This window comes from Neophocaena asiaeorientalis, unplaced genomic scaffold (assembly GCF_003031525.2).
Source record: "Neophocaena asiaeorientalis asiaeorientalis breed wild unplaced genomic scaffold, Neophocaena_asiaeorientalis_V1.1 scaffold828, whole genome shotgun sequence".
In the NCBI taxonomy this organism is placed as follows: Eukaryota; Metazoa; Chordata; class Mammalia; order Artiodactyla; family Phocoenidae; genus Neophocaena; species Neophocaena asiaeorientalis.
The window spans coordinates 640,615-652,859 of NW_020175443.1; the positions used below are offsets into that span (position 1 = coordinate 640,615).

Consider the following 12,245-nt stretch of genomic DNA (forward strand, 5'->3'; position numbering starts at 1 on the left):
CTCAAAAAGGAAAAGGTATTACTGAGGTGAGTTTGCAAGCAATGCAGTGGGCAGGGCTTGAGCCCCAGCAAAGGTGACCTCGCGCAGTTCAGGCTGGCTGGGAGGCTCCAAGCCTGCGGCGGCCACCCTCCAAGGGCTGAGCCGGCCGGGAGCTGTCCAGATTCCTGGTGCTGAAATGACCAGGTGCTCACCAGCTTCTCAGGCAGGACTGCTCAGGTATTCAACTACTTGTTAAGCACCTACTGTTTGCCAGCCATTGTTCCAAGGGCTGAGGAAAGCTGTACTGAATAAGACAGGCAAAAGTCCCTGTCCTTATGAAGCTTAAATTGTATGGGAGGAGACAAGATAGTAGAATTTTCCATGTTAGAAAAGGTCAAGTTCTATGGAAAGGAGGAAGAGAATGAGTTTAGCAAATGCACCCCCAAACAGTGGTCACAGAGAGGTGACACAGTGGTGCAGGATGCCCAGGCTGGGAGTGAGCCCCCACGTAAAGGATGTGCTGACATTGGGTCACAGGTCACAGAGGCTCTCAGCTGGGCAATCTGTCAGGAGCCAGACCCCATTTCCAGCCAGCTGCCTGTTCTCTCTCTGGGGGGCCTCTCATTCCTCCAACCTCAGGCCATCTGGGCCCCGACTGTGCCTGAGAAATGGATTTCCACCCACTGTGTACAGCACCAGCTTAAACTTGGATGATTTGAGACCCTGTCACTGGGTCAACTCGGGCAACTCACTACCTTACTCTGGCCTTCATTTACTCATCTATAATAGGGACAGTGATCCTTGCCAAGTTTGAGGAGGTACCAAGGAGAAAGTGATGGCCGAGTTCTCTCTGCTGTACACACGGGGGGATTCCCCCTCACTAGGGTCTCATTCTTCAGAGTCCCCACTGCTCACCACAGGGTCTAATCCTGTAGACACTGAATGAATGAAGTAAGTGGCAGCAATGCTTGGCTGATATTCACCGAGGGCTGTACTGCTTTACCCTTCACACTGCAGCCCTGTTCCTGAAGAACACTAACCTTGGGGGTACGCAGGAGCCCAGATGGCAGCCCAGGGGGAACAGGGGCTGAAGCCCATGTCTGAGTGGGTTCTGCAGTGAGGGCCGATGTGGGCGACACTTGGGGACAAGAAGGGCCTGTGGTCTAATAAGTTTGGGGAAGTCGGCACCTCTGGGAGATTCCCGATGCTCATCACCACGTCCAGGCTCCAGGGGTTGCCCCAAGAGCCCTGTTTAACTCCTTTAACTGTGAAATTCTTCTTTTCCTCTCCTTTTTTAGGAACACTTATCACCATCCTCAAGAAGTTGCCCTGGGAAATGCTGCACTGGGATTTGGGAAGGACTTGAGAACCCTTGTCCCAGGGAGGCAATTTTAGAGGTTTATGGGGTTCTGAACCTCCGTGTTTTGTGTGTGCCTATCACATAGCAGGCACTCAGTAAACATGTGAAGAATGGATGAATGAATGAATGAATGAATGAATATGTTGTTCTACTCACTTTCAAATGGTAAGAATTGAGGGCAGGAAGATGAAAGTGATTTGAGACTCAAGGACTCAGGGCAGGATCACTTTTAGTCCCCTCTAGACCACAAGTTTGGCTGGAGAACTGATGGAATTTATTCATCCATCCATTCATTCACCCAATGACAACTCGGAGTGGTAAGTGTGATGTGGTGGATTAGCACTGGGGACCATGGAGGGGATAACTGACCACATGTAGGGGTAAAACGGATGGCTTCCTGGAGGTGAGCCTGAAGGGCCCTTTGGGGGGCACTGACCCCAGGACTCCCACCCTCATGTCATTTTCCCCAGCCACATGAATCATGCTTGGGACTTCTTGCTTAGAATCTCATGTTTGTGGCCCCCCAGCCTTGACAGAATCCACCTTGGCCCCTCCCCTCTTTTACCCAGCCTCGATAGAATCCACCTTGGCCCCTCCCCTCTTTTACCCAGCCTCTGCTACCACTCTCCCTTGCTGTCCGCTGCTTGTCAGCCTCCCCACACCCAGAGGATGCGTCTGCATTACGCAGATGACTGAAAAGACCCGAAGGAACAGGGCTCTAATGGCAAGATTCCAAGCAGAATGACAAGTAATGGGGAGCCATGTGAGAGCATGGGAGTCCTCCTGAGCCCCCCAAATGCCATTCTCAGAAGCCTCAGACCAGACACTCACCTCCATCCTCCACCAACTGCAAAGGTGCCCTTCTGCCCCCTGCAAACTGGAGCATGGCTGGATCTTTAAACAGGAGAAAAATGCTTCATCATGTTCTGCTTCTCCATGTAAAACCAGAAACTCCCTTCCCCCTCCCTCCTCCTCCCCAGCGCACTCTCCTCCCTGTAAAACGTGATTAAAGGGACAGTGCCATCACTTCCCCATCTCTGAGGGTCTGCTTAGAACCAGGGGTCTGGGAGTGAGGTGGAGGGCAAAGAGAAAAGAACTGGCATAGGTCTTTCCTAGGGTATTTTTCTGTCCCCATCCTGGGGATCCTACAGAATGTAAACCATGTTAAACTGGAAATGTAGTGGGGTTTGGGTTAACTGCCTGAGGGAGGCTCAGGTCTGGGAGGGGAGTCTACACTGACTCCCCAGGAGGTCTCAAGGTTCCCTCCTGGCATCTGGCATCTAGGGGTGTCCCTTCAGCTCCCAATGGAGAGGCAAGACAGCCCAGGTGTGTACGTGGGAGAACGTCACAGAAAACAGGGGACCGGATCCCTAGCAGAAGGTCGAGGGGCTGGGTCTCTGGCTGCCGGCGTTTCTCCACTGGATCATTCACCCATCCCTCCTCAGCTCCCTATCTGCATAACACAGGGATCAGGCAAGGGGGAGATGGCATTCCTCCGTCCCATCCCTCAAGGGAAAGGCAGAGGCTAATTAACCCCTTCCTCCCCAACAATGAGCAGTAGGCCCTGTCCCTGGTGCTGAAGCACCAGCCGCAGCGCCGCCCCCACTCCCAAGGCACTTGACAGGAGCCAAACCCAAGAAAAAGCCAAATAACCACCAGCTGTTGCAGGGCCCTCCAAATACCAGGGTCCTCTTTTCTACGTGAATTAGGGTTTATGGGGGTGAAGGACTCTGGTACCCTGAAAGCATCCCACCACTTCTCTGGCGGGGGGGGCGGGGGGAGAAGGGAAATCTATCATGGCACCCACTTGTCTGTTGTGGGTGTCGGGGAGAGACTACAAGTTGAAGCTGAGGAGATGGGGAGGGGAAAGGAACAAAGATGGACTTCCTAGTTGTGGGAAAGTGGCTGCTATATCCACGGGCAGTAGGAGGTTCTCCTCCCCCAATTCTGCCAGAGATCCCCCAAGTCAGAATCTGCTGGGGGAGCAGGGGGTCTCAAGTTGCAGCCCGACCCAGGGCAAGGTCCTTTCTCTGTAAAGATGGGAAAACCGAGTGGGGGGGGGATGGGGGACAACTTGTCCAAGGTCATTTGCCAGCAACTGTGGAGCTGACCTCAGTGTGCAGACCCTGGCCTGAGTGACTCCTAGCCCTCCTGTCACTTCCCCAACTCCCCACAGGCATCAACTCTCCCAGCTTCATGCCAAGTTCCCCGCAGCACGCCCACTCTTGGTTCTCTGACCCTCACACACCCTGCCTTTACAGGGGACCCTCTGCCACTTCACTGAGGGCCCTCCTTGCTGGGGCCGGTTGTAGGGTCTCCTGCCTCCTATCCTGCGGAGACCACTGTGTCCCCCAATCCAGGCTTCCTTTCTCCATCCTCTGCAGTGTCTCCCACACGCCCAATTCAGGGCAGCCTTGTCGCCCTCCCCAACTCCAGGTCCTCCCCCTCCATTCCGGAGCCGGCTGCAAAGTTCCTTGAGCCCTCTCCTGGTGGCCCCTCTAGCTACTAGGGGAACAGTGTACCTCCACTCAGGGGTTTTCTACCTCTACCCTCTGTAGTGCCCACTATGCTTCCATTCAGGATTACTTTTCTCCCTCCCCTATTCCGGGCCGGCTGCAGACACTCTGCATCCCCTATCCTGAAGGTCTAACTATGAGGAAAAACCTGTGCTCCCTCTCATTCGGGGGTCCTCTCATCCTACCGAGTTTTCTATCGCTCCATCCCGAAGGCATCCTGCCCCTATTCCCATCAGGTCTCCTTGCCCTCCCCGCATTTCAGGCTCCTTCTTTAATTCCGAACATAATAGCAGGGTCTCCCGACCCGCACCAGGGGGCTCCCCTTCGGTCCACTCCGGGAGTCCTCTACCGCCTGACTCTGCTTCGGGGGTGCTTCTCTGACGCTGCGTCGTCGATTCCCCTCCACTCCTTGGTTTCCCTGCCCCGCCCCTCTCACTGCGGCGGAGCCAGCCGGCCCCGGGCCGCTGGGGGAGGAGGCGGAGAGGGCGGGGCCCTCCTCCCCTGCTCACCCCCCCAGCAACTGCTGAGGGGCTGGACCCCGCCGGGCTGCTATAAAAGGGCCGGCCGGCCGGGGGCTACCGCAGTGCCGCCCGCCCCGTCCCGGCCTCGGGTTCCCACTCCGCCGGCAGCCGCACCTGCTCCGGCCAAGATGAGCTTCAGCGGCGCTGAGGCGCTGCTGGGCGCCTTCGCGCCGCTCCACGGAGGCGGCAGTCTGCACTACGGGCTGACTCGCAAGGGCGGCGCGCGCTCTGCAGCCGGCTCCTCCAGCGGCTTCCACTCATGGGCGCGGACGTCCGTGAGCTCCGTGTCGGCCTCGCCGAGCCGCTTCCGCGGCACGGGAGCCGCCTCCAGCACCGACTCGCTAGACACGCTGAGCAACGGACCGGAGGGCTGCGTGGTGGCGGCGGCGGCGGCGCGCAGCGAGAAGGAACAGCTGCAGGCGCTGAACGACCGCTTCGCGGGCTACATCGACAAGGTGCGGCAGCTCGAGGCACATAACCGCAGCCTGGAGGGAGAGGCGGCGGCGCTGCGGCAGCAGCAGGCAGGCCGCGCCGCCATGGGCGAGCTATACGAGCGCGAGGTGCGCGAGATGCGCGGCGCTGTGCTGCGCTTGGGCGCGGCCCGCGGCCAGCTGCGCCTGGAGCAAGAGCACCTGCTGGAGGACATCGCGCACGTGCGCCAGCGCCTAGACGACGAGGCCCGGCAGCGCGAGGAGGCTGAGGCGGCGGCGCGCGCACTTGCGCGCTTTGCGCAGGAGGCCGAAGCGGCGCGCGTCGAGCTGCAGAAGAAGGCTCAGGCCCTGCAGGAAGAGTGCGGCTACCTGCGGCGTCACCACCAGCAGGAGGTGGGCGAGTTGCTCGGCCAGATCCAGGGCAGCAGCGCCGCGCAGACTCAGGCGCAGGCCGAGGCGCGCGACGCCCTCAAGTGCGACGTGACGTCGGCACTGCGCGAGATCCGCGCGCAGCTGGAAGGCCACGCAGTGCAGAGCACGCTACAGTCCGAGGAGTGGTTCCGAGGTTCGCAGGCGAGCGGGGACAGGGAGGATGGGGCGCCCTCTGTTGGTCGGTCAGTGAGGGGAAGGGTGGCGTGACTTAGGGTGCTGGTGGACTCTGCATAGAGGTGGCTGGACTGGATGGTGCACTGCTCAGCTTCCTCCTGCAGAGCGCATGCCCCTTAGTTAAAAAACAGTTTTACTCTGGGCCTCTTGTGGAACACCCCCCCTTCCCCCCAACTCTAGGTTCTCCTTTGGCCTTCTCCAGGGTCCTTATATCTGTCCTTCAACTCTGGGTCCTCTCTGCTCCTTCTCCCGAGTTTTGGTAACCCCATTATGAGGCCCCTCGTCATCAGGTTCCCTCTACTGCTCCAGAGCGGTGCCAGCTTCTAGTCGCTGGGGCGCTCTTTGCCCTTCAAAGTACCATGGCTTCCCTGTCCAATGCTGCCCGCCCCCTTTCTTGCACACTGCAGGGAACCCTATTCTGACACCTATCGGGCTCCTCCCCACTACAGTTGGGGAGGGTGGGTCATTCTCACATTCTTTCTCCCCAGGGGGACCACCATTACAACCAATTGGTGCCTGAAGCTGAAGTGGCTTGTGGGCCCTTTAATGTCCTTGCTCCCCTTCAGAAAAGCCGGGAGCCTCCCAAACCCATCTCCCTCCCCCAACTCCGTGCCACCCCGAGTCAGCTAGGTTGCAGCTGCAGCAGCTTTGAAGCTGTGCGCAGCACCTGCAGGGTGACTTTGACCAACACTGGCCCTCTCTGGTTTTCATTTCTTTTGGGGTTGAAAGCGGGGTCGACTAACTGGGCTTCTTACCCTGGGGAGCTCCATGAGCCTTCCTGAAACTGTCTGTAAAACTTCTGCATTGTTCTTGGGAGAGGGTACAGAGGCTTCAGTGATTTTCAGACAGGTCTGTGATCCACAGTGCGTAAGAATCCTCACCCACCTGGATGGTTTCTAAGTCTTTGCCAGTACTAGCAGAGAAAAACCAGAAAAGCTGGGATTTTGATGCATTGCTTTTCCAGTTCCTTCCTCTCCTCTGCAGTGGCAGAACCATCCCCTCCCCCATCTCTGCAGCAAGGCTCCTCCCAAAGCAAACCTCTCTGCTCTCTTGGGCGTTGCCCTTCATCCATCTCAGGACTTCTGGACCACCCAGCTGGCATCCCTTCTTCCTCCCCCACTCCCAAGACTCAGGTCCTGAATGTCATTATCTCAGGATTCAGGATGTCCACATTCAGGAGGTTCAGACTAGCCTCCAGACCCCCACTGGTCCCTGAAAAGTCTTCTGGGAACCTGCAGCCCATTGCTCACAGGGGCCAGGGTGTGGCTGCCATTGGCACAGGGGCTCCTGTGCTAGAGAATGCGCAACAAGGGGCAGGAAGGGACAGAGAAGCTGGCACGCAGGCCCCAGGCTCTGCAGTGACCTTGGTCTCTGCAAAGCAGAAACCTGCAAGGAAGGGGCTATGGCTACATGGTGGCTCACGGCGCCCTCATGCCTCTAAAGGTCACAGACTCATTAACTTGTTCAACCACAAGCTCAGAGTTAAGCCCTATGGGTCAGGTTTCACATATGACCCTCAGCACTGCCAGCCTCTTCTGGGGAGCTGAACCAGGAGGACCAGAAATGTGGGCTTCTTTTGCCCTGCAGAGTTTCCAGATCCTAGGTTTGGGGAGACAATGTGATCTTTGGAGCCAGATAGACACTAGATCTGAATCCCAGCTCTGCTGCTCAAACTGGCCTACCAGCCTTGGGCAGTGGTCATTTGCCTATCACAAAGGATACGGTGAGTTAAGCATCCAAGATGGCACCGGCACTCAGTAGGTCCTCAACCCACGTGTGTCACCTTCCAGGTCTGGGCAGTAGAATCCAAATCCAGTTGTGTCTAACCCTGTGCCCTACTCCCTTCTCTCCCAGTGAGACTGGACCGACTGTCCGAGGCAGCCAAGGTGAACACAGACGCCATGCGCTTGGCACAGGAGGAGATAACTGAGTACCGGCGGCAGCTGCAGGCCAGGACCACAGAGCTGGAGGCGCTCAAAAGCACTAAGGACTCACTGGAGAGGCAGCGCTCTGAGCTGGAGGACCGTCATCAGGCTGACATTGCATCCTACCAGGTGGGCAGGGGTGGGGCAGAGAGCCAGATTGTCTCACCTGGTTGGGTGACCCTGGACAAGTCATTGCCCCTCTTTGAGTGGGGTCATCGTAGTTAAGACCATGGGCCTTGGAGTCAGACATACCAGAGGTACCAGTATGTCTTTCTAGCCGTGTGACCCCAGGAAAGTGTCTGCCTCTCTGACTCTGAATTCCCTCAATGCAATGGGAAAAAAAAAAAGCCTCCTTTGCAGAGCTATGAAGCTTAAAGAGAGAGACGACCTTTTCGTGTGAGGAGTGAGTGTGCTCAGCAGGGTCTTGGTCATAGTGGGCATTCAGTAAACAATAACCAGTGTCTATGAGTGAGGGTAGCCTGGGGAAGGCCTTGGCAGATACCTCCCGTTAAAGACAACTGCCAAAAGAAAATACCGCTTTTAAAGAGCTTATTATGCAAGTAATATATGGTGATTGTAGAAAAAGGAGGCAATAAAAATCAGCCATACTGATTCACTTCAAGCAGTGGCTAAGTGGCCTTGGGGTCAGGGGAGAAGCTTCAGCTCGTATTGAGTGTGCTTCTGTGTATTGTCTCGGTCAACAGATGCCTCCCAAGCCTGTACTGTGTGGCAGGCACTTTGGAGCACTGGGGAAACGACAGGGAGCCAAAGCAGACAAGGCCGTGTTCCCACTGAGCCCTTTCTAAGCTTAAGATCTGTAAAAATTCACCCATCATCCCACTGACCTGTGATGACCATTGTTGGTGTCTGGTGTGTTTCGTTCCAGACCACTCCCCAGGCTGAGGTTACACAGACAGCAGGAGTTTTGTGCCAGGTGGCTTTCACGTCCATGAATGAGATCCGTAGCTTTCACCGGGTGGGGGTTGGCCCCAGCACGCCTGGCTGAACAGGACTACGTTGGGTTTGCGTAGCCCGCCCCAGCTCCTCCGGTGCTGAGGGCCAGAATGCTGACTGGCGCGTGACATGTATGTGACTTCTCCTCCCCAGGAAGCCATCCAGCAGCTGGATGCTGAGCTCCGGAACACCAAGTGGGAGATGGCAGCCCAGCTCCGAGAGTACCAAGACCTGCTCAATGTCAAGATGGCTCTGGATATTGAGATTGCTGCTTACAGGTGAGGGGCCAGGGGGCCTTTGGGTGGTGCTTCTTAGAAGGAGAAGCCTTGGATTTTAAGCCCCACAGTGAGGTAGCCTGCCAGTCTTAGAGACAAAAAAAAAAAATTTTTTTTTTCGTATTGCGGTGAAATATATATAACAGAAAATTTACCATTTAACCATTTTTAACTATACAGTTCAGGGGCATTAAAAATATTTACATTATTGTGCAATCATCACCATCATCTATGTCCAGACCGTTTTTCATCTTCCCAAACTGAAATTCAGTGCTCATTAAACAGTAACTCTCCACTCCCTTCCCTTCCTTCCCCCCAGCCCTGGCAACCACCATTCTACCTTTTGAGAGACAAATATCTTGAGAGTGACTTAGTTTCATTCTGACAGTGATTCAGAGGGTTAAACCTCCTCACCCTCTTCCCAAATCCAGCCAGCTAGAGGTTGGCTTGGAGGGAAAGGAGGTACTTGAGTTGTCAAGGGCCTTCACAACTCTACCTCTTAGAGATTCCTAGCTCTCTGAGCAGTTGTTTCCTGGGGAAATAAAATAGGGGTGATAATAACAGTACCCACGTCCTGGGATTGTTGGGAGGAGGTGCTAATCCTGTTCCTGAGCTAATCCAGGTAACACAGGTACCACTGGGCTGCCACAGAGAAAGCCTTCAGTAAAAAGTAGCCATGAGAAAGCCAAGAGACCTCCCAGCTTAGCAGTTTCCTGCTAAGGAACAGGGCTGACCCCATGAAGACCTGTCCCAGTTGTTGGCTAATGACCCTTCACTTCCCACGTCTTGGCTCTAATCTGTAGTCTTGCTACTCAAAGTGTTGTCCATGGAGTAGCACAATCAACATTATCTGAAAGCTGGTTAGAAAGGCACCCCAGACCTGTTGAATCAAAATCTGCATTTTAATCAGATCCCTGGGTGATTTGCATGCCGTTAAATTTGCAAAGCACTGGTCTGTGTGGGTAACCCCTACACTTACTCTGAGGTAGGTACTGCCAGGTATTTAAAATTTATTATTTCACTGAAACAACCCTCTGAGGTTAGGACTCTTAATGACCCTGTTTTTACCGATGAGGAGACTGAGGATGAAAGAGTTTGAGTGGCTTAGCTAAAGTCACACATCTAGTGAGTAGGAAAGAGTGGAAACTGCCCCCACCATGTTCCTAAAACCCAAAGGATGAGACTATAAGGTAACAGGAGACCCTTGAAATTCAAATGGGAACCTTCTAAGACCTCTTAAACCCAGGTTTATACATGTGGAATTCCTTGCTCATATTTCCACCTTTCTCTTGAATAACATTTTAGTTGAGGGACAATAAGTATAAATGTTGTTAATATAGGTGTTTTCTCTTGAGGGCCATTTTTTCAGGAGAAAAAGTTTTATAAATTGCAACCTTAGCTGCATTAAACAAGAGCAGTGCCATTGGGGTGTGGGTTCTGGGTGGTCCCTGGGATGATCTGCTAAGTGACCTTCTCCAGTCTCAAAGTGCCCACCATTCACACCCCTTCCTCCACCAAAGTGCATATCACTGGATGCGGTGGACCTTCAGAGTAGCTCAGGAAGCCCCCTAACTTATTGATCGGCTCTCTGAGTTAATGGTAACGTGTTCCATTATCCATTCTGCAGAAAACTCCTGGAGGGTGAAGAGTGTCGGATTGGCTTTGGCCCGAGTCCTTTCTCCCTTCTAGAAGGACTCCCCAAAATCCCTGCCATATCCACCCATATAAAAGTCAAAAGCGAAGAGAAGATCAAGGTGGTAGAAAAGTCAGAGAAGGAAACTGTGATTGTGCAGGAACAGACAGAGGAGGTCCAGCTGACTGAGGAAGTGACTGAAGAAGAAGAGAAAGAGGCCAAAGAGGAGGAGGAAGGGGGAGAAGAAGCAGCAAAATCTCCCCCAGCAGAAGAGGCCGCATCTCCAGAGAAAGAGGAGGCCAAGTCCCCAGTAAAGGAAGAAGGCAAGTCCCCAGAAAAGGCTGAGTCCCCTATGAAAGAAGAAGCAAAATCACCAGCTGAGGCCAAGTCTCCTGAGAAGGCCAAGTCCCCAGAAGGAGTGAAGTCTCCAGAGAAGGCCAAGTCCCCAGAGAAGGAAGAGGCCAAATCCCCAGAGAAGGCCAAATCCCCAGAGAAGGAAGAGGCCAAATCCCCAGAGAAGGCCAAATCCCCTGTGAAGGAAGAGGCCAAATCCCCAGAGAAGGCCAAGTCCCCAGAGAAGGAAGAGGCCAAATCCCCAGAGAAGGCCAAGTCCCCAGTGGAGGTGAAGTCCCCAGAGAAGGCCAAATCCCCAGAGAAGGAAGAGGCCAAATCCCCAGAGAAGGCCAAGTCCCCAGTGGAGGTGAAGTCCCCAGAGAAGGCCAAGTCCCCAGTGAAGGAAGAGACCAAATCCCCAGAGAAGGCCAAGTCCCCAGTGGAGGTGAAGTCCCCAGAGAGGGCCAAGTCCCCGGTGAAGGAAGAGACCAAATCCCCAGAGAAGGCCAAGTCTCCCGTGAAGGAAGAAGCAAAGTCCCCGGAGAAGGCCAAAAGCCCTGTCAAGGAGGAGGCCAAATCCCCAGGGAAGGTCAAGTCTCCTGTGAAGGAGGTCCCAAAGAAGGAGGAGGCAAAGTCCCCCATGAAGGAGGAAGAGAAAGCCCAGGAGGTGAAAGCCAAAGAGCCCCCAAAGAAGACAGAGGAAGAGAAAGCTCCAGCCACACTGAAAACTGAGGAGAAGAAGGACAGCAAGAAAGATGAGGTGCCCAAGAAGGAGGCTCCAAAGCCCGAGGTCCAGGAGAAGAAGGACCCTGCTGTGGAAAAGCCCAAAGAACCCAAAGCTGAAGCCAAGAAGGAAGAGGCTGAAGATAAGAAAAAAGCAACCACCCCAGAGAAGGAGGCTGCTGCCAAGGGGAAGGAAGAAGCCAAACCCAAAGAGAAGACTGAGGTGGCCAAGAAGGAACCAGATGATGCCAAGGCCAAAGAACCCAGCAAAGCAGCAGAGAAAGAGCCGGAAAAGCCAAAGAAGGAAGAGACGCCAGCGGCACCTGAGAAAAAGGACGCCAAGGAGGGGAAGGCCACAGAGGCCAAGAAGCCTGAGGAGAAACCCAAAGCAGAGGCCCAAGCCAAGGAGCCCAGCAAGGAGGCCTCCACACCAGGCAAAGCCAAGGCAGAAAAGGCTGAGAAATCCTCTAGCACAGACCAGAAAGACAGCAGGCCTCCAGAGAAGGCCACAGAAGACAAGGCCACCAAGGGAGAGAAGTAAGGCAGGGAGAGAGGAACATCCAGAGCAGCCAAAGAAACTCAGGAGGGTCTGGGAGCTCAAGGGTCGGTGTAACCAATTTTCATTTTTTCTCCCTTTTCTTTAAGAAGAAACTCTGCTTAGACTATGGGCCCTCCTTCACCAAACAGGAATTTCTTTTAGCAATGTGTTAGCAAGAGAGGGTCCTTCCAAACCCCGGCCCCACGCCCCAAACCCTCCCTAGGCGATGGACAATTATGTTATGATAGCTTATGTAGCCGAATGTGATATATGCAGAATGCCACATGTAAACACTTGACTATAAAAACTGCCCCCTCCTCTCCAAATAAGTGCATTTATTTCCTGTATGTGCAACTGACAGATGACCGCAATAATGAATGAGCAGTTAGAAACACATTATGCTTGAGATGTCTTAACCTATTCCTGAATGCCTTCTGTTTTCCAAAGGAGT

The 12,245-nt window shown here is 54.3% G+C and overlaps 1 protein-coding gene across 1 annotated transcript; it reads left to right on the forward strand.

Moving 5' to 3' along the window:
- The first annotated feature begins 3,991 nt into the window (after positions 1-3,991).
- NEFH (neurofilament heavy chain) lies at positions 3,992-11,797 on the forward strand. Its single transcript, XM_024768034.1, has 6 exons — positions 3,992-5,372; positions 7,268-7,467; positions 8,446-8,570; positions 10,195-10,804; positions 10,841-10,978; positions 11,021-11,797. Exons 1-6 carry the CDS (start codon positions 3,992-3,994, stop codon positions 11,795-11,797), a joined length of 3,231 nt encoding a protein of 1,076 aa, XP_024623802.1.
- Positions 11,798-12,245: the final 448 nt, after the last annotated feature.

Excerpts from the sequence above, each read along its gene's own strand:
- NEFH (XM_024768034.1), top strand. The coding sequence starts at position 3,992 with ATGAGGAAAAACCTGTGCTCCCTCTCATTCGGGGGTCCTCTCATCCTA. Across the intron at positions 5,373-7,267 it reads GTCCGAGGAGTGGTTCCGAG|TGAGACTGGACCGACTGTCC; the intron begins GTTCGCAGGCGA and ends CTTCTCTCCCAG. Across the intron at positions 7,468-8,445 it reads CTGACATTGCATCCTACCAG|GAAGCCATCCAGCAGCTGGA; the intron begins GTGGGCAGGGGT and ends TCTCCTCCCCAG.